General features: G+C 45.4%; 1 protein-coding gene across 2 annotated transcripts; it reads left to right on the top strand.

Moving 5' to 3' along the window:
* The first annotated feature begins 5,304 nt into the window (after positions 1-5,304).
* Positions 5,305-17,179, top strand: LOC115326113. 2 transcript variants are annotated; one of them, XM_040219791.3, is made up of 4 exons: positions 5,305-6,121; positions 8,831-9,685; positions 9,728-12,170; positions 16,475-17,179. In XM_040219791.3, exons 1-3 carry the CDS (start codon positions 5,818-5,820, stop codon positions 11,029-11,031), a joined length of 2,463 nt encoding a protein of 820 aa, XP_040075725.1. In that variant the 5' UTR covers positions 5,305-5,817; the 3' UTR covers positions 11,032-12,170; positions 16,475-17,179. The 2 variants fall into 2 exon arrangements, with proteins under 2 accessions (XP_040075725.1, XP_029842714.1); XM_029986854.4 differs by having other exon boundaries at positions 5,309-6,121; positions 8,831-12,170.
* The last annotated feature ends 4,917 nt before the right edge of the window (positions 17,180-22,096 follow it).

Below are 22,096 nucleotides of genomic sequence, written 5' to 3' on the forward strand. Positions count from 1 at the left end.
TGCTTGGATTCCGGGATGTGTCCGAGGATCGATAGAACTTTGAGTGCTTTTAACATGAAATTTTCGCATTCTCTTAGCTTTGTTTGAACGTTGAAATATCTGAGAATCTACGCGAAATGTATACGTCGCGTTAGGGCCTAAGGGAAGTTGTTTCAGCCCTCCGTCACCTAACAACCATAGCAACTTTTAGCGAGGAAGCTCCTGCGATTTTAACCTTTTGTGCTAATCCACGATTCTACATTCGATCGCTTTTCTTCCTTTTTTTTTTTTGTGTGTGTGTGTGTGAGTGCGAAGTGCACCCTTATTTTCAGCTACGTGGTTGGCGTTTTATTGAGTATGGGGAAGAATAAATCGTTGCAGGCACCTGCTTCAAAGCTATTCGACTTGCTATAAGAACAACTGTTTTGGTGCATGCATAGGTTAACTGCGCATTTTTTCTGTTTTGTAGGATTTATTGCAGCTATACTCTTTTCCATCAAGAGTGCGTTGTATTAGTCGGTCAATTATTTAATTGTTCTAATTACCTGGATAAGATGATTCATATTTGTGTTCATCCCTTGCCTGGACAGCAGTCTTGTTGAAAAATGTTGACTACCATTCCTTTCGGTCTCTTCAATAGACTCTTTTTAAAAGTGTGGGCTGTCTATACTTCGCATCACCGTAACTTGGAAAAGGCCAACCGCCACAGCCCCCTCGAGCCAATCAGAGAGACGGAGCGAAGGTGTGTGACAAATTTGTGCAGACGAGCACTCTGGTGATATGCTGTCATGTGCCTCTCTCCAATGTGTGTATTGACTCACTGAGACCGTAGCCTTTGCCGTCTGCCAAATTCTGATGAAACAAATTACAGTATAGCTACCACTGTAATTACCCCAGGCTTTCATACTTTGGGTATTTGTTCGACAAGAATGTTATGTCCGCCATCCCTGTGAATTCGGCTCAGCACCTATTGGACTCGAATGCTGCATTGGCGTTCGACGTGAACTGGGGCCCATCCGTGTGCTTAGCGCCGAAAAAAATGGTGACGGTTGTGTTGCTTGATAAGGTTCTGCAAAGGGTCTATTGTGTCATACATATAGGAAGTGTCATGCTATATAACAATGCATCAACACATACTATTAAACTATATGCCCAGAGGTGTGTTTGTTTTTCCAATTAACAAGTTACAGCAGTGTGCTTTAATGCTATTATCATGTGTGTAGCTTTAAGTATCCTCTCTGCAATGCTTACGAAGGCCCCTGGAAGGAGTAAATTAATAAATAACATTTTCACATCACTGGAGTTGGTTTTCGGATGCACCACATGTTCAGGAAAGGTTGAACGAGTGCAGCCCCTTGCAAGAAGTCTGCCAGTCTGGTATGACCCCTTAATTAATATTGAAGGGTCAGAGAAGAGAGTGTCCTCGTAAGGTCCAGAGCGTGCAATGGACACAATTCTCGGTGTGTAGACTCTCAAGGCATGAAGGCAAGCGGAAATATGTTTATCTGGTTAGTGTATCAAATATGTTTATTTCCACTTGATTACATAATTATTGATTCTTAGTAAATAGTTCCATAACGAGCTCTTTCTGCGACAGTCTCGTGTCAGGCGTTCAGTCGTAGTACCTGTGGACCTTGTTGTCGGATGATGCTCCTGGCACGTCGGTGTTCCGTTTGGTCGAGTGGCAACTTTGACCGACTGATGCTGTCTTGTAATCATACGTCATGTGCACTGAAGCTGCAGGGCTTGCTTCTAATCCGAAAATTTTCCTGGTAGTTTTCGGCATCAATGTCGCAAGCTCGGGCATGTATTGCTTACGTGACTGTGCCTTTTGCTGCACCGTTGACTTGAAAGCTGGCAACAATTTTTGTTTGCTATCCAAGTCTGGTGATGCTTGCAGTTCACTTCTGAGAGCAACCAACCATTCTATTCCTTTTCAAGTCACTCAGGGGCATTCTCCCTCAAAGTTGGAAATTGTGTGCTTCGTGGAGTGGACACAGAAAATTGGTGTCAGCAAATTTTTAGGTATTGTCCTTGGACGACAACCGACACCAAATCCACTGTCACTGCATCGCCGCTCACCTGCTTTGTCGTGCTTACCTCTTGTTGAGGTGATGGACATGAGGAGCTTTGGGGTAATCAGGGATTCAGAATCTTCGATTCAGCACCTTCGGCATCAGGGACAAAGGTCGCCGAAGGTAATCCTTAATCTCCCGTGGTCGCTCCTCGAGACGTAATCGAAGGTCATTTGGCACGAACCCTCGCCGACCAATTCATTGGTACGGGCTGCTTTGGTAGATACGGTCGGCTTCATGCAGTGGTAGCAAAGTGGTTTTCGGTCGCACATTCGCATCACCTACGTTTTCCTCGGTGTACTTTGTTGAGCACAGTCCTACACACGATGTCGGGAATGCTTCGGCGTTAGAGTGTCTCGTTGAATTGGCATTGAATACTAAGGGGCAGCCGGTGGCGGTCGTCGTGCCATTGTGGCGCAAGTTGCCCTTGGTTTGTCAGATGCCGCTTCGCTCGCAGAAGTCTCGGTTGAAATACCTGTCAAACTTGTTTCGAAACAGTCTCGGCAATCAAAATAAAAGCCGGGCAACTGATGGCAGGAAGTAGCTTCCTGATCTCCTCCCAGACAACGTCGTGGGTGATGTCGTGGATGCCTGGGAGGCTGGCGTCGAAGTAGTAGCTGGACAACTCGAGTGTCGAGACGCCGGGAAGTTGTTCATAGTGGCAGGCTCGGGCATGCAGTGCACATTCCATGTTGGAAGCCTCAGTGATATGAACACTTCGACTGTTGTTGGGGGGTTGCGGACAAGGCTGCCGAAGGTGTTGTCCCTCACGTGAGGCGCATGGGATTCTTAGGTTCTTGTCTTCTGTAGCATCAAGGTCGGCATGGGTGTGGGTGTGGGCGCTCGATCAAGCGCAAAACATCCTCCATGAGTTCGGTGGCGCTCTCATTGGGGCAGTGTCCTGGGCAGAATCAAGAATGCGGCTCTCTTTCGTTGATGTTGGCTGACGGATGCGCGCTTCAGCTTGATCTTGCAAACTTCCCATGACGTTAAGGAGGATCCATGGTTCTCAGACCAGTGCCGGCAGTTGCTTCCATGAGAAGTATAGGTTCTGCAGGAGCTGGTTGTCTGTCCACCCAATGTGGCGGGCGACACTGTCATATTGTTCAATCCAGTCCTTGACGTCTTCATACAGCTTGCGTGAAAAAGCGTCGGAGTGTGATTTGCGACGGGCATGCAAACAATGGTGGGAGGGGACACGGTTTGCTGCTACAGGTTTGTCATTGTTGGCTTAGTCAGGTTCGGATTTTCTGACAGGAGACTGAATTCCGGTGGTTTTTCCTGGTAGCAGCAACTGGCTCGGATTTCAGGTGCTTCATGGTGTATTTCCGAGGTTACTCCTTGTGGTACTCGGTCGTCTTGCGGTTGTTCTGCCAGGCTCGGGTCAGGACTTTGCCTACGGCTCGACAGGGGTATAAGATGCAGAATAGTCCGCCAGCCGTGTCCCATTATCGGGTAACTCGGCTGAAGAGCCGCCGGGTTCACACAGAGTGAAGAGCTACGGGTAAAGTGCCCAGCACCTCCACCTGAACATACGATTACAGCTGAGCATGACCTGCAGTGTCCCAGAATAGTGAATATTGATAGAAGATAGGACTGGAACAAGGATCCGTGACAGTATAACAAAACTAGCAGAAGAGAATCTATCCTGACCACTGAAGAAGCTGCATTGCTTTAGTGGCATTCTGTCCGAATATATCCTCTCCTTCGGGGTTTGGTGACTGCCGTGGACGAACTGAACTGAAATGGATGTGAGACCACTTTTCTGGTAATGAACCACTGCAGACTGTTGCTAAAAAGCGGCGTGAGCTGGGTACGTAACACGCTCGGTGAAATGTCCGGACAGCTTGCAATTCGCGTAACGAGTGTGGATGAAACGTTTGTGTTGACGGAACGTGCGACTGACCAGCGGGATCAATACCAACTGCAACACCTGTGCTCCGTGAAAGTGCACGTCTACGCCGGAACAATTTCGGAAGCAGCACAGTATCACCTAAAGCATGGCACAGGAACTACCAGCTTGAAGGCAGCTCTTCGGTGCGCCGCACACCTGTGCTCCGTGAAAGTGCACTTCTACGCCGGAACAATTTGTAGGCAGTACAGCATCATTCAGCAGGGCACGGGAACTACCAGCTTCAAGGCAGCATTCCGGTGCGCCGCACAACCGAAGTGAGCCCTCGGTCATTTGATCGAAGCTGCACCACGATTGCACACCGCCAAGCACGACTCACGCAATTTCCGTCGCTAAACTGTGTATCCAAATATATTGCACACGCTTCACTGCAAACCTCGAAGATTCCGATGGTCAACGAGAGCACAGAAACGTCGCCTTAAATTTTATCCTAGCGGTATCCGAATCAATCCGAGGTCCGAGCAACGTAGGTCAGATTGTCTCTTCCGTGGCAATATGCCGGTCGGTCACCAGCGAAATGCACACAGTTTCTCCGTATTTTCACGTTATACCTACGTCAAACACCACGCTGAACTCTGAACTCGCTTTCGACCGGCCTCATATGACGGCTTCCGCGTCTGAAATCAACTCGCCGAGACGAACGACAACCAACAAAGCATCCGACAAGCTCCGGCCCAGCTGGGGCCAGCCGCTGCATGGGCGCTGCCATCTTTCCTGTGACGTCACGTATTTGGTTTGGTCATGTGACGTGTGGTCAAATTTGCGTACAATGGCAGCCTCCTTATGGGGGTCACTTTCGAGTGCAGACCGGAACCCCGGTTTATCGCTCTAAGCCCCTCTACCTCGTTGTGTCGGCAAAACAAAATACTCTGCTCGCTCTATGCGCTCTATGCAAGTCAGCCCAAAAGTTGATGAATTTTGAAAAAGTTTCATGTTGACAGCGGCTTTCCGGGAGCGAGTCTTCAAGCTTGTTTGTCTGCTAAACTAAACAAACTAAACGACTAAACGCATCAAAACAGCCATCGACTCGCACTACATTTTTCGCCCAGCGGAGTCACTCTTGACCACAAAACTTTTATTTATAAGAACTGTGAAGGCTGTCAGTTTTATCGTTTTATGCACAAGCTATTTGGCACGCAGCCAAAAAGTTTCGGTGCCGACAACAGCTCAGAAACGGGGGAGAAATGCACTATTTTCTCGTTTTTTTTATTTGTCAACGGCTGTCGAAGCTGAACGTGAAGCCGAACCGCCGAACCACAGCCCGAGCCAGCCATCATCCATGGCGAGCGCCTATCCAGAGATCTGCCCGTGCCTAGATCTGGGGACAACGCCAGCGTAGGGAAAACCGCTCGTAGGGAATCCGTTTGCGTGGTGGTGATGATGATGATAATAATCATGCCATATAACACCTGAGGCTGTGGTTGAAGTAATTAGAAAATTTTTAGTAGAAGGATCAGACACAGAAAGGGACGTCTGAAACTCAGCTAACTGGTTTATTTCTCGACCATCCTATATCATGATAGCATCACGTATGACCCGCCCACTGGCGCCACCCTGGCCTCGCTGTTTTCAAGTTTCAACCGTAATAACGGTGGTAACGGTTCTCAGTTTAAAATTTGGATCGTTAGTGGTTGCCCCGTAGCTTTTGTGTATGTTAGCTGTGCTAGCGATATAACGCTTTATCACTTCGTAAAACCGCCGTCCTTACTTATTATTATTATTATTATTATTATTATTATTGTGCTCGCATAACCGTGTTGCGTGGCTTAATTCAGATGCAGCACACTACCGGTTAGGGTGATAACCTAAATTTTAAGAAGTTAGGTCTGCTCGTATTCGTCTTTCCTCGCTATGGCGGAACCCGCGGAACCTGGAGGAAGCGGTGGTGTTTCTTCTAAGACCGACCCAGATAAGTACAAGTGCACGATTTGTGATAAGCGTTTCAAGAAAATTTACAACTTAAAGAGGCACTTAAAGGAGGTCCACGGGGAATCTGACAAGAGCTGGGTCACATTTCCCCTTCGCCGTTGCCGCCTTGCATGCGATCTGTGTCCAACGGCTTCTTTTGCGTTCCATGGGGGCTTGCTGCTCCACTTTGAAGCGAAACACGGGTTCGTCGCGAGGCGCGAGAAGTTAGAGTTCGATTCGTTGAAAGGTAAGTGGCGCTCGCTTTTCTCGATATGTTGTCGCATTGGAAATTAAAAGTGTGTTGTTGGGCCAGTGTGATCATCTCGAAAACATTGCAAAAAAAAAAAAATAATAAAGGATAAGAACAGAGACGCACAAGCGTTACTATCGAGTATCGACTGACTGTTTAATGCGTGTTAAGAGAAGTACAAGAAGAAAGTCGCTTTGTTAATTTTTTTTTTTTTTTTAATTTTCTTTTCTCGTTTAGGGGATTTGTTCACCTTTCTAGAATCTAGTGCATAAAAATGCAACATTGCCTTCCTTTGAATCTCAAAATGCCCCACTCTTTTCGATAGTACCGCTTGTCCTGTCCCTCACTCGTCTTTTGTGCGAATTGTTTACGAGATGCTTAAAACTTGCCACGCAGTACGAGTTTATTCTTTAGTTCCCCTCTGAAAAGGGCTTTCAAAATTGTAGCTTGTGACGTCATGTACAGAGCTCTTTCGTTCTGCAAGTGCATGGTCCTCAAAAAGCTCGTGCACTGAATGCACTGATCAAATTTATGCACACTCAGCGTGCTCCTGGAGAGGTGGCAATCAATTCATTGCAAAATGTCTTTAGTCTTTCATTACTCTTTATTTATTTTGCTCTGGAGAGCCACGGAAAAGCAGCACCCAGTACCATGGAGGGCCACGGTGCCGCGTCTAGTGAACATGAAAATGTGATGAGTACATACATGCGCGATGACGACGACATGGATTTTTGGTATTGGAGAGGATGGCAGACCGATTCGCAGAAGTCCAGATTTAGTCGAGGTGGGTTGGGTGGGTTAGCAGCGAGCCATGGGGATCTGGCATACCGTTCGATCGGTGCATGAAAAAGCCCCAGGAACATGATGGCGCTGTTGCTCACTGGGACCCACTGGAGTCAAAGCATCAGGCTCCAAGGAGGTAGCCCAGTCAAAGTAGAAGCTGCCGCCTCCAAGGAACCGAGGCCCAGGGCTCAGATTGAGGCACCGCTGTCGCCCGGTGTGTCATCCTCTTATGTCGTTGAGAGGATGACACACCTGTTATTTGTAATAAGCTGCATGAGAATGTTGCCGTGACAGTCTTGTGCAGCGTCGGTCAAGTGGGTTAACATTTTTGTAATAAGCCGCCGCAGACTGTCGCTGCGAAGCGGCGTGAACGCAGGCAGGTGGGTGGGTTATTGCGCACCCTTATGATGCACACTAGACGAAATGTCCCTACAGCATGCAATTCGCAGAACGAGCATTGATAAAACGATTGTGTTGACGAAACGCGTGTCCCTGAAAAGTTGTCTACGAAACGTAATTCCACGAAGCGAGTTTCAAGAAAATTATAAAAAAACCCTCATGGAGCGGCACGCGCTGCGTAGCCGAAAGTCTATATTTGACGTCGTAAATGGTGAATGGGGGACATGGATTTCTTACGTTTGCCAATAATTTTGCACCAAATAATTGTCACATTTGGATTCAAGTAAATATTCACCTCCAACTATATTTTTAAGAACCACTTCAGCTTTCTTTAAGGCGTGTTACTTTACTAACAAGACTTTCAGATCAGGACATCAACAGGATCGCCTCCTAAAGCACATCTGCGCTTGGGAATAGCCATACTTCCACCATACGTACCTTATAACATCTTGGAGAAGGATTTAACCGCATACAAATGATTTAGCACTAAATCATTTGTGTGCTAACATACTTTACTTCCTCGTTACGTTATAGTGTGGTAGGTCAAGAAAGAGTTGAATGACCGTCTGAGCCCTTTCTAAGACAAAATCAAATGTAAATTTTTATTCCTTGAGTTGGCACTCGTGCACTGGCGCTAAAGCTTGCGGTTACTACACAAACCTGGCACACCTGATTGTAGGGGCTTTCGCCGTTGCCACGGGTATGCATGATGGAAGTACGGCTATCTGAGGTGTGGAGTAAATTGGGTGAAAATAAGGAGTGGGCCGACTTTCAGTGTGAAGCAATGATGGCTCTACTTGCCAGTCGGTAATGGTTCTTTATATTCCCATAGCTAGCTAAAAGAAAACAGCTAATCAAGCTAAAAAACAGGGGTGGTTTACCTTTCAGGGCTGGGGCATCTCGGAATTTTATCGTAAGCATATATCTCATGTCTACAGTTTACGTGGTACTAACATACTAGGGTTTTTCAGCTGCTCTTGTTACTGCCACTATAATGAGACTTGACATTTTCCTAGGGGTGTATGAATACTTTAATATCTGAATACAAATCGAATAGTAATCTCTCGGATAATTCGATTCGCGAATAAAATTCTTAGTGTTTAATTAACCGAAGATTCGTTATGTTTTGTGAAATATGCGCAGTCGACACACAGCCATAGAAACTTGTGCTCTGTCCGATGTTGTGCGCACTTGCGTTCAACTTATGAATAAACAAGATGCATTTTGGTTTCTGGTTGTTCTGTCCTCCCGTCACTCACTTAGCAGGTGCACTTGCAAACACCACACATGTGGGGCTCAGTGAACCTGTTTTTGCAGACTGCAGTGTTTTGGAGTGCACCTACTGTGTGGGCATTGGGAGCACAAACAAACCATGGACCACATGCTACAGCTAAGTCTGGTTAGGGTGTATATTTAGTGAAAAAGAAAGTATGTTTTGAAGCAGGGAAGTATGTGATGTGACTGATGTACTACTCTTCATTCAGGCCATTTCCTTTTAAGCTTTCTTTTTTCTCTGCTTGCCAGAATTCAGTGACTGGAGGGAGGCTGAGGAAAGCAGAGAGCATGTTCATTTCGTTCTCCACAACGGACCCAAAAAACCATCAGATAACAATGTCCTGACAAGGTACTACTACTGCCACCGCTCTGGACCAGTTCAGAGCACCAGCCAAGGTAAACGACAACTGAAAACTCAGGGCAGTTGTAAGACTAATGTGCAATGCTTAGCCACAATTCAAGCAACAGAGAAAGATGGGAAGGTGACAGTAGAGTACCAGTCAGAACACTACGGCCACCCGAAGGAACTGAAGCACCAGCGCCTCTCGACGACTGAGAGGGAGGCTTTAGCTGATAAACTAAAGCAAGGCATCCCCGCCCGTAAGGTTCTGGTAGATGCACGTTCTTCCGCTGGCAGTGAGATGGGCAGGCTTCATTTGCTCTCAATGAAAGACATTGGCAACATCTCCGTCAAGCATGAAATTCTGACGAAAGAGCGACGGCACAAGGATCAGTTTAAAAGTGTCTCAATGTGGGTGGAGGAACTGAACAAACAGTCAGATTCCCCAGTGCTGTACTTTGACATGGAGGAAGGAAAAGAAAAAGAGACCTTTGAGCTTGCCCTGATGACTGCCCCTCAGAAAGAACTCCTCACGAAGCTGGGCCCCAAGTTCTTGTGCATTGACTCCACTCATAATACAAATGGCCACAACCTGCAACTGACGACCCTCATGACAGTTGCAGAAGATCAATCAGGCATGCCATGTGCATATTTGATCTCAAAGAAACTAGACACCGAGACCATGAAACGCTTCTTTAAAGCCATAAAGGAAAAAATTGGCAACCTCGCATGCGAAGCATTCATGTCCGATGATGCTGCCGCATATGGTAATGCATGGGAGGAAGTGATGGGCCGTGCCCAACATCGCATGCTCTGCTCCTGGCATGTAAACCGCAACTGGACTCAGAAGTTGCAGTCAGTCCAAGATAAGCAAACCCGTGACCGTCTTCGCGACGAGTTGTGGGCGCTGAGAAATTCCAAAGATGAGGGTCAATTTCAACAAGCTCTGACAGGCTTTCTCTGTCAGAAACTAAGTGAAGAGGCTGATCCAAAACTAATTCAACAAGTACAGGAGTTTCTTCAGTACTTCGAGCGCTACTATGGTGGCAGAGCAGAACAGTGGGCGCTCTGCTTCAGAAAGGGCATTCCTTTTAATACTAACAACCACCTGGAGGCAATGCACAAGGACCTGAAGTCACACTACATGCATGGAACTCACAACCAGAGGCTCGACAAGCTGTTGATGATTCTCTTCGAACTGACCCGTGACCGCCTCTACAAGCGTCTCAAGTCGCTCGTAAAAGGAAAAACGAATCGGCATGATGCAGCCCTTTTTCGGAGGCACCAGGAAGGGATGAAAATTCCTGCATCAGATGTAGAACAGCTGCAAAATGGCAATGGCTGGCTTGTAAAGTCCCAGTCCCAGGCAGAGAGAAGCTACCATGTTGAGAAGGGCGATCCCTGCCAGAGTTGCGTGCTTCGCTGCAAGGACTGTGACATCTGTATCGACAGTTACAAGTGCACTTGCAATGACAGCCTGATTTCAGCGTCAATGTGCAAGCACATTCACGCAGTAGCTTACCTGGGGCTTCATGCGACGACTGTGGAGGAGGCCGACACCGAGCCAGATGTAGAAATGCCATCAACTACACGTGAAGCAACAGGCTTTACGTTGGATGATGAGCCACAGACTCTCTTGGATGACATTCGGCAGAGTATTGAGGTAGGGATGCAGAAGACTCAACCAAATTTAGAGGACAAGATACGTTTAGCACTGAGTGGAGTGAACAAGTCCCTCCCCAGGAAGAAATTGCCAAGCTCTTCAAGCTCCTTGGTGTTGAAACACCTTATCAAGATCCAAGAAGTACTTGACTCTGTTCCAGATGATGAGACTTCTCCTCCAGATGAGACTTCTTTAAAACCTAGGGTAATCCCGCACAACAAAAAGATGGAAAAACAAGCACGGTACTTTCCCACCAAAAGGAAACGCCCTGGTTCTGGTCCCATGCATGGCAAACCTCCCACCAGATTGGAGCAGCAGCAAATCATGGAGGGCCTTGTAGCCAGACGAGTTTCTACAGAAAGAGCGGCATCCGCGCAGCTCCCTGAAGATGTTCCGAGCACGTCTGTGCTGGCCCTCAAGGACCATGACTACTTTGCATATCAGTAGTTGTGACAATTGGACTACAAAAAAAGGGGCAGTGTTCCTCTTGCAAAAAGGGATGGTGTGTTTGACAGCTTGGATTTCTTTCCACTTTGGAAAATGTGAAGAGATGCTCGAGCTAAAGGCAAGAGGGGCATCTCTTACCATCTTCCAACAGGTGCCGAAACCAGCACTTTTCTCTCAATTTTAAATATTACTGCACAAGAATGTGCAGCTCTTTCCACCTTGGAGAATGTCAAGAGGTGCTCGAGCTAAAGGCAAGAGGGGCATCCCTTGCCATTCTCCAACAGTCGGCTTCTGTTATAGGCTGACGTTAATCATAGTGTTTTATTTTCAAATTATGTAGAAAGGTTTTCTAATTAATTTACACCTGTTATCATAGTGCCTCGACACTGCCCATTAATTCAGTGTCCCCCTTGCTGCTGCAACCGGTGCTCTTTCATTTTAGATATTACTGCAGAAGAATGTGCAGCTTTTTCTGCTTTGGAGAGTGTCAAGAGGTGCTCGAGCTAAAGGCAAGAGGGGCATCTCTTGCCACTCTCCAACAGTTGGCTTCTGTTATAGACTGACGTTAATTGTAACAGTATTTTATTTTCAAATTATGTGGAAAGGTTTTTTTATTTAATTTAACCTGTTATCATAGTGCCTCGACACGCCCATTAATTCCGTGTCCCCCTTGCTGCAAGCGGTGCTCTTTTATTTTCGATATTACTGCACAAGAATGTGCAGCTCTTTCCACCTTGGAGAATGTCAAAAGGTGCTCGAGCTAAAGGCAAGAGGGGCATCCCTTGCCATTCTCCAACAGGTGGCTTATGCTATCAGCTGACCTTAATTGAAAAAGTGTTTTAACAGCCAGAGCTTGGCAGTTTAATTTCAGATTGATGCAGACAGGTTGTTTCTAAGTTAATGTGTAACCATACCACCTCGAATCACCTGTTACGTGCTTATTTTGTTATTTTGCATATTGCAGTTGCAGTTCCCGCGATGAACCATTTTTTGTTTAGTATTGAACTCATGTGCTTTAGGATATAATGGTTTTCTTGCTAATAAGTGCCTGTAATCACTGTTTCATTGTTTTGCGAGCCAAGAGGGAGTGACCACTGGCGACCACAAGCATGAGGATCTGCTACAGGAAGCATAATCATGTAAGTCATCCCTGTGTGCATGGGATAGTTGTTAACGCACTATAGATGAGGTCCTATTGCGTGCATTTTAAAAAGTGATTACTGAGAGGAGAGTGAAAGTACAGGCAATCTGGTCAATTGCAGACCTAACAAAAACCTGAAACACCGGAGAGGAAAAGGACATGAAAAAGACAACGACATACACAACGTCTCGAACACTGCTGAAGGTTTATTCTAAACCCACACCCTTTTATATGGGTACACCGCAGTCGACGCCAAGAACCCTTGCACCAAGTCACACCCCCCAGACTCAGAAAGAGCAAACAAAAGAAGAAATGCCCTCCACGCTTCCGCACTTGCCAAAATCAATGTACTGAAAAACATTTGCAAAAAAGTTTGTACTTACTTGTCAGTCACTATCAACGAGGCACTTACACAATTTCCAGCAAAAACAATACTAAGAGTTTCTTTTACTACGCGTTAAAACTGATCTCGCTCTCGGCTTATCACCGTCATGGACAATCACCGTGGTGGACAGTTGTGGCAAACTTGTAAATGTTCTAAAGTGTCTGAACTTGGGGACTGCAGGAGAACACACCTTTTGTGCTTCATGATTCGCTCATCAACATAACATCCAGTTTGACCTATGTATGAAAACCCACATGCCAAAGGAATATTATAAATACCACCTTGACATTCACAGGCAAGATTCCTAGGCGTTTACCCGCAACCTTTTCTACCTCCCGTGAAAGGAGTCAACCTACTTAATCTGAAGTCTTCAGAAGCACATTATGATGGCCGCTCTCGTCGTCTGAGGTCGTCTTGTCTTCAAAAGCAATGTGAGACTAACTTTGGGAGACAAATTCGAGGCCTTCAGCATCGCTACTCTCCGAACTGCTGCAAGAAACTGCTCTTTTTCTGGAGACATCACCGTTGTCAGCATTCCTTATGCATGGCGCCATTTTTAAATCACCGTTCTTGGGCAAAACACACTGCAAATGTGCAAAACACTTTTTTTTTTCTTGACTTCTACCATCTTCTTGTGTTGAAAAAAGAAACCGAAACTAATTTTTTATTGTAACTTGTTTTTGGCGCAGAGAGTGCCACAGCATAAGGGTGGACGAGGTTGACTCGTCCTTGGTGATATTTGTACAAACTCTAATGACAACACAGCTCGGACCTGGGGGTTAAACGGTTAAAGTACACCGATGTAAATTTAGCACACAGGTGGAATGAAATTGAGACGCAGTGATGTGATTGCTGCGCCAATTGCGCCAAGGTGCTAACCCTGCTACATCCTCCTACATTTTGCCAACATATGGGTAATCTGCGCCAAGCCTGCGCCAAAGAACCAATGAAAAATCTGCCGCGAAAGGGTTGGTGAAAAGAAATGAGCTAAAGCAAAGAAGGCAATATCTGTTACGCTGAACTCGCACAGCGCGCTTGTTTGTCTCGAGTTCAGTCGTTGCACAAAGCGCTCCAAGAACTTTTTGTCCCTGGCTCGTAATGTCTTGCATCAATGTGCTCAAGTTTTTTTTTTTTTTTTTTTTCTGTGTGTTTAGCTTATACCTCGCCAGCCGCTCTGGCAAGCACGTGCGGCTGGGCTGTTTTTTGTCATATGGTGGACAGTTACATTTTGTGTACAATTTTGGCAACCAGTTGGCGACGGAGCGGAGTGGCATGGTTTCGATCAAACAGCTATTCCCGCTCGCATGACAATTTCGCATTGTACTGCAGTGGTCACGCGTATCAACAGTTAGAGACTGCTTCTATTTATTATATAACTAGTCAACCTAATGCTGTGATATTTAATACTAAGCTGGTCACTTTAAAATAAATTTTAATAGATGCAGTTTGGTTCTTATTTATCTATAGCAGGTACATATATATGCATCATTTTACTGAAACATTGCAATATATTTCATGTCATTGGCATTTCAGTTATATGTTGAAAGAATCCCAGGTGGTCTAACTTGACTATAATATGTTTACTGTGGTGAAGAAAGTGTCCTTCGTTTGTCCAGCCCTTGAAACAAATATTTTATTTTTCCAGGAGTATCTGCTCCAAAGTACACTTTTGTTGCTCCAAAACACTGTTTTGGCTGCTCCGAAAGATGCTCCAAAACGGCTTAGGCCAATCACATCACTGGAGACGTTGCCTGTCCCTTTTTTTCTATTTCCTAACTTTTTTTTCCTTTTTTGAATACAGTTCCAGGTTTCAACCACCAGCTCGCCTGCACTTTAACCATCTCTTTTCAATAACATGGGCCATTTTTAGCTGTATTATTGAGCAGAGCTCACCTTAGTAAAAAAAAAAAGAAGAAAGAAAAAAATTACATTTTAGGCCACTGTATATTTTGGCAAAGGGAAGCAGATAATACATAAGCCAAATTTACTTCCTTCCCATTCCCTCCGTTCTTCAGTCATAATAAACACCACGTTGGCCCAAAATGCTGTTGATATGGCGCAAAAAGGGGCGGGGAATTCACCCACAAAAAGTGTTGTTTACTTAAAGGGGCACTGAAGTCATTTTTGGAAAAGGTCGTTTTTGATCTTATATTGTTTAAAAGGTGTTAATTCACGCATACACAAAGTCTTATATTACATAACTGCCTTTTCATCTCGGGACAAGAGAAAAGCATGTGGACTCTTTTTTTCTTCCGGACTACATTGTGTGGACCAATGAAAGCCCAACAGTACGCACAAATTCCGAATGATTTTATTATAACTTCTTTCGAAGAGAGCCTGATTGTACAGATTCGGATAAGACTGCCCTTTTTCTCCGCGGGCGAAGCCATAGCTTGCAGCTTGCCGACAAGCGCCTTTCGTCGGCCACTTCACTTGGAAGAAAATTCTTCCCAAAAAGGGCTTGTCCCAATCTTTGAACACGCTTTTAACGAGTAAATAACCTACACATGATTGCAATTTTAGGTTTGTTGAGATGCTTAGAGTGTCTAGATTGAGGTGTCACCACAAAAAGATGATCTCAGAATCGACTTCAGTGCCCCTTTCAGTGAGGGGGCTCATACTTTTATATAATTAATGCACCATCTAGATCACTTCTGTAATAAATCGTAGCACGATAGGTCAACATAGCAATTTATGCGGTTCCTTCAAAGGGTTATTTCACATTCATACTTGTGCTGTAGTTTTACAGATCAAGAGACTTGTATGACTGAATTGTGCAGGCTGTAAACTAGTTTGTTGAAATCATCACATAAACAATGACATGAGCCATCGACCTTAGTGGCACCAACTTTTTGTCGAAGCGCCAATTAGGATTGTCGAAAGCAACGCTATCAATGCAGTCTGCTTGTGCAACGCCAACAACGCACTTTGTCTGTACTGCTGACGTTTAAGGTCTGGTAGCTAGCCCAAATGGTCGAGCATCACATACGAGGTTCGTTGGCACCAAATGCCACAACAAATGAAGTAAAGAAATGAAGAATGAAGTACTGCAACGGCAAAAACACGGAGCTCGGCCGCTTCTGTCCACATACTTTCTGCGCATGTGCGGGTACCAAATGCCACAACAAATGAAGTAAAGAAATGAAGAGTGAAGTACTGGCAACGGCAAAAACACAGAGTTCGGCCGCTTCTGTCCACATTCTGCGCATCTGCGGGCAAAGTGCCGTGTTGGTAAACCGCACGTCGGTGTATGCACTACGGCAATTTGTAATTTATATCATGATTTCTACTGGCTACAAATTGAACTTCTGAACTATTCAGGTGATCGGTATGAAATTTGCAGAGGAGATTCAACATCACGTGTAGGTGTACTGTGCAAAGTTTCAGCTCTCTAGGACAATTTTACGTACCTGCATAAGAAGATGTGTCACTCTTTCTTAAAGGGCAACTCCGCTTCATTTTTGATATTTAGAAAATATCTACATATTTAATAAACTCGCCACCAAACTTTCAAATCAGCCAAGTCGCCGAAATCTCTTCAACTCCAGCGTGCGACGTGAGGCGCAATCGTTAGCACAGTCAATGCGATGGAGTTGGAGCGGCAAACGTTGAGCCGCTCCAACCAATCACATCACTGCAGCAGGTAAACAGTGATGAACATTGCTCATCTGGGGAGAATGTTTTTAGAGGCAAAATCGAGAGAAACATTTTTATTAGGTTTTCATTTGGCTGCCCTTGCAACTAAAAGCTTTTTAGCCTTACCGTGATCTTGTGTTAAACAATGAAGCTATTTGTACTGGACCCAGTGAAGTATACATGATTGAACAGAGCTGAAACAGGAAGGTCAAAATCCTGTGTAATTCACCCAATGGTGGATTCTGTGACTTTTTGCTACAGCGATTGTTGATTATGTGCAGATACCTGGACCTCGAGACTGGTGACCTTGAAGATGTCGGCAAGGATACAGGGTGATCTGTTCACTGCAGGGCTGTGCAATTTAGTAACATGGAACTAGTGTCTCACCTCGGAGGTCTCCATGGCGTGTGAACAGTGCCAAGGCTGGTGGGGCAAGAAGTTTATTGGAAGGCTTTGTCATGCCATGGTGATGAACATTCATGACAGGCCCATCTGCTGAACCAGCTACGCAATAGAGGCAAGTCTGCTACGTCACTGGGACATGGATGCAGTGCAGTAGGCAGCATGTGGCACTGAGGACTCCTCGGGACCAGGCCAGGAGACGGACGTGCAATATTTATATTCCGCATTTTCATCCGATGTTACTGTTGACATTTAAGTGGGACATTTTGTTTGTGTGGCAAAAGATATGCCGGGTGTGTGGTGGGGTCCCACAAAAAAATAGCTATGCTGTCTTGAGCAATGTTCATAGCTCAATGGCAAGTTGTGTCAGTGATGGTCACAGTTTGGGAAATGTTTTGGTGGACAACTGTTTTGTTGAGTCACTGTGGCCGTGTTTTTGCTAGCTTGGGAGGCGGCATGGTAATGCATCAACACAGTGACCGATTTTACTTCAAACTAAAAATGGGACACAGGAATAAACTAACTTGCTGCCTCATCGAGGCATGTCTTCAAATGTGAACTAATATATTGTCTTTTCAGTACCACCTTTTCCATTTTGTTTCATTGAAACCTCATAGTGAGAGTGACTGAGGAATATAGTCATGTCTTGTCATTATGAACACCTTCGTTCCCCAGAAAGTGTCCATAATACGAGTTGTCCATAATGAATCAAGACCAGAGACAATTGTTGTTTATGAAGTCCAGAAAACAAACACTGTTTGTTTAGGCAAAAAAATTGAGATGCAAGTTTACATTAGCACTTTCGAGCTTTTTTGTGTCCAGAAGGCAGAACACATCAGGCTGGCTTTTGCCTTGCTCATCCATTTGTCGGATTCTTCTAAAATTTCGTGCACCGTCGATTTAGCGACATCGATGCCAAGGTTCTTCTGGCTTTGCACTCCCGTATATTGCAAAAGTTCCGAGGATGTCTCGCTCTTGAATTTGCACCTTTCTTTTTTTTAACAGCGGAGCTCTTAAGGGCTTGTTTCCCCAGTATTGTGTCCGTCGGCAAACAAATGACGACAGCTGCCGCCATCTTTGAGCGACGGCGGCAACCAGCTCGCCAATTGTCTGGTTGCCACCATCGCTCATAGATGACGCAACCTTTCCACCTTACCGATTTGCGGCCGGCCATTACTTCATTACCACCATAGCACAGCTTCACTGTTCTTCTTTCTTCACCAGAATAGAAAGGCGGAAAGTTTTGTAGCGTTAGCTACACTGGCCAAGGTTGAGCAGTTTCGCGTGGCCCTCGTAATGAGCCGTGCTCATTATGTGGAGCGCGTGGCAACGGAGCTCTGCATAATGAGCCTGGCGCTGCGCGCTCCGCATAATGAGCACGGCTCATTATGAGAGCCGGAGAGGCGGGCGTGGCCCGCCTCGCTGGTTTGCGCATTCCAGAGGAGTGACGTCATAGCCGTGGCAGACGCACTGGCGCCGCCACATGCCCAGCTGTGCGCCTCCATTGTGCAGTAGCCAAGTCTGACGCTGCACCGGAGCCGCTTGATAGCGCCTCTCATTGTGTGCGCATAAGCTCACGCTACGTACGGTATATTCTCGCATAGCTGAGCTACACCACCAAAATTTTTTTTTCTTTTTTTAGAAGGCAGGTTTCAGGAGCCAGTTTCCGGGTTGGTCGCCGTAACCATGTTGCGTTATGGGACGTTTTCCTTCATAACGTCACGGGGGTAAAATTTTCCCGCTAAATTTAGTGGGGAAATTTTCGCTTAATTTAGCGAAAAATATAGCAAACATTTAGGGGAGGAGCATACCCTCTCCTCCTCCACGAGAGCTGCACTCTAATTCAGCATTACAAAAAATTGTAAACTTTTTTTTTATTTTAGTAGCACGAAACGTTTTGTTTACTTTTTACAATTGCCAGGGTCCCCGACTGCTTCAGCCTCTCGCCCGACGTTGTCTTGTTTGTGTTGTAACCGACCAGGGAACCATCTGGCCTTGCCTTTTCTGCAGTCAGGGTACAAAGGATAGGTAAATGCGATTCCTCATGCATGTACTTCATGACCTAAGGCAACACACATACCTGCCAACTCTTCTGAATCTTTTGTAAAATGTATGAATTGGGACTAAGTTTCCGATTTTACAAATCTTGCTTCAAATTTTACGAAAAACAAAAAATATAATTTTTTTTTTGTAAAGTTGCTGTTGGTGCCACAAGAGGGCGACAGGTATCGTCCACGGCAGTGTCGTGGATTTTACTATCCGTTTATCTGGCTGGTGGCCATGGATCCAAAACCAATCCAAAGCCCAAAGCCTTTCTTCATGTGTTTGACTGCGCACGTTGGTTTCTTGCAACGTTACTAAACCACTCAGTTGGGAAACTGCCATAGAGACTGCTCTAAACAAGTTGGCCCCGACCTGTCCACGAGAACCGAGCTAATGGCTTATGGACATTGGCTTATGGAGCTGTGGAGAACCAAAGACACAATAAGAACCTTGTCATTGGTAGCATGACATATTCTGTTGTTGAAAGGCTCAGGCCAAATGAGAGAGAGTTCTTTTCTGCTGTACGTTTGTACTTTGCAATGGCATGCGATTACATCCGGAACAAGTTTCCCTTGGAAAACGTCGACCTCAGGGCGGCTGAAGTTGCCCAACTGCAGTCGTTGGACACCTCATCGTTCAGCAGCACATGCCATTTTATTACGGCATTCCCTGCACTGCTGCCTCAGCAGAGTGATGGATCAAAGGATGAGGCAATGGTTGTGCTCCAAGTTTAGTTCGCCAACCTGCAAGCATATAATGTTTCGTTGGCTATATTAAACGAATCAAGGAGTAACATACAGTGGGCACAGGTAGGGGACATTTGAAGTGTCAACGGAACGTTCAAATTCCATGGGATTGCAGTGTTCATGTGAGGATCTTGACAATTCCCCATAGCAATGCTGAATGTGAAAGACTGTTCAGCACTGAAACAACACCCGGACAGTTTTCTGCTCCTCAGTTGCTGACAGGACCCTCGGAAACCTGCTCATGGTAAGGGGGCATCAAAATGGGGCGTGCTTCGAACAAGTGTACTCGGAGAACTTTCTAAAGGCGAAATCAGCAACAAAAGCGCAGAAAAAATAAGCCAACTGGCGAAATCAACAAAAAAATCGCTGACAAAATAAATCGTCCTTCATCCCGAAAAGTGCCTGCCTCTTATTACCCCCCTCCCTCTCTCCTCCTCTTCCTCCCTCCCCCCCTCCACCCCTTCCCTTCCCGGGAGTTTTACGAATTTAAAAGTCCACAGGTTGGCAGGTATGGACACAAAGGTGCAAACACCTATTTGGCATAAAGTCTGCAATAACCCCACCACCTTTAAGGGCACAGGTCTTATCTCGGGACTGGCAACCAACAGCCAGGCTTGGACTGCGACGTCTTGGGTTCAGTTATACTCTTTCTTGCATTATGGGACCTATTTTTGAGAATGTATCGAAAATTACAAGACAAAGACATGTATTTTTCCAGTTTGTCTCCAAAGCAGCTGTCCATAGTCCAGACTGCGGGTTTCTATGTTAATGAGACAGAATAGTCCCCGAAAATTTCTTCCATATTGTGGGGTGTCCATATTAACCAGACGCAACTCTAAAAACCTCTTATCGTGAATGTGTGGAACAATTGTTGTGTTTTCCTCGCTTTGTCCACATTGCTCTGTATGTATTTGCGTTCCTCTTAAATGGGAATCCCCTCTAGTCGATTTGATATATTGCTGATACTTACGAGTATATTGGCAGCAAAGTGAATGCTGCACTGTTAGCACCACACCCAAGCAAAGGCCTCGCTCTGCTACATTTCAACGAAATCAGGAATTTCTGCCAATGCTGTGCCAAAAGTCGATTTGCCTTTCCCAAAGGTTCTGCCCTGCTACAGTGCCGGATCATCCTTGTAGACTTCTGCGAAGTTAGGAAAGCATTGAAGCTTTCTGTATATACAAAGCAGCTGACAGATGCGTAAGCATGCAATCTCTATCTGTTTACCAAAGAAATTGTGTTTCTTGAAGGAAGTGTGTAATGCATGTGTTTAGGCAATTGGGATCGAGTTTGACGATGATTTGTGTTTCAATAAATCAGTTGGAAGTTGGCGCCTGTCCGTGTCGTACGTGTCTCTTTTTTCGTCCTGTTTGTTCGCGCCTTTTAACCTTTTAATCGAACCAAAGTTTTATTACTCACTTTGACATTCGTATCAAACACTGGCACTGCTTCGAAGTTTTGCAATATTTTCAATTGTTTGATATATTTCTCAGGGGCTAGTTAGCTTAGTGGAGTGTACTTCTCACCGAGCACTCAGGGGACACGCATGCCTGTGAATTGTGCTTTGCCCTCTTTCAGAGCAGGGTAGTGCGGGTAGGCAAACTACCAGAATAGTTATCTTCAAATGCTTCATCAGCTTGCACAAATAGCTGACACCAGTTGAGAATGAGCTAAAAGGTTGTGGGGGATACTTTGTAAAATGGCAGGATGGTGGCTTCCGTGATATACAGAGTCACTCCCCATATGACAGCATGACATACAATTATCACACCTACCACATGTGCCTTCATGCTGTAGTGTTCGCGCATCGCTGGACGCATCAAGCTTCACCGCTTTGCATTGGTACACTTAAGAGCAGCTTCACTGGTTTGCCCACTATCATACCCTCCTCTATACTCGCAAAGCCTGGCAGTTCGACAACAGAGCCATAGTGTGTATGGTCACAAATTTGGAGCGCGAGGATCTGGTAGCAGAGAACATTTGTCGCGGAATATGGTATTCAGCACACAGGTTCTGCAGCGGCGAGGACCCAAAACATGGTTTTCAAACCTGACAAGAAAAAAAGCGGTAGCACAAGGAATGCAAAGAGCACGAGCGGACATTCCTTGTAAACTTCATAGTAAGCGCTTCCATAGGCTGCGTATAATTCCCGCTCGAACTTCAGGTAAGTACCATTCCTCAGAACTAGTAATTCCATTGCTCAGGAGGTGTGTTTCGCTATCTCCCCGCAGCGGGGCGCCCATTACTTGACTTTTCTCTCGTCCGTCGTTTGCCGCTCTACCTTTTCACTTTCGGCGGCCGCGTCTCGTGGCGATCTGCCAGGCTTTGTCAGTATAAAGGAGGCTATGCCTTTACGTTTGTGTCCAGCTCTACCGCTTTACACTGGAGCATTGCTGTGGAACATCTTTATTTTCTCAGGTAGCCCAGAAATTTTCATATCTATTTTCAAGCTGCGAAATACTTTGAACTTAAAAACATTTGAAGTTGCTCAATAGTGCTATTCTATTCAAGGTATGCTTCGAATATGGCATTATTCACTTGGATATCCTAATGTTTTCAATATTCACACAATCCTATACGGGGTATTCCACGTAACTTGAGCCCAGGTTTAAAAATATTTTGGTGCGTTCTAGAAATACGAAACTAAAGATTTTTTTTTTTTTTTTTTGCAGGCTGTTTTTTTAAATTAATACTACTACACTGCGCACATTA

This window comes from Ixodes scapularis, unplaced genomic scaffold, assembly GCF_016920785.2.
Source record: "Ixodes scapularis isolate PalLabHiFi unplaced genomic scaffold, ASM1692078v2 PGA_scaffold2__306_contigs__length_199485367, whole genome shotgun sequence".
NCBI lineage: Eukaryota > Metazoa > Arthropoda > Arachnida > Ixodida > Ixodidae > Ixodes > Ixodes scapularis.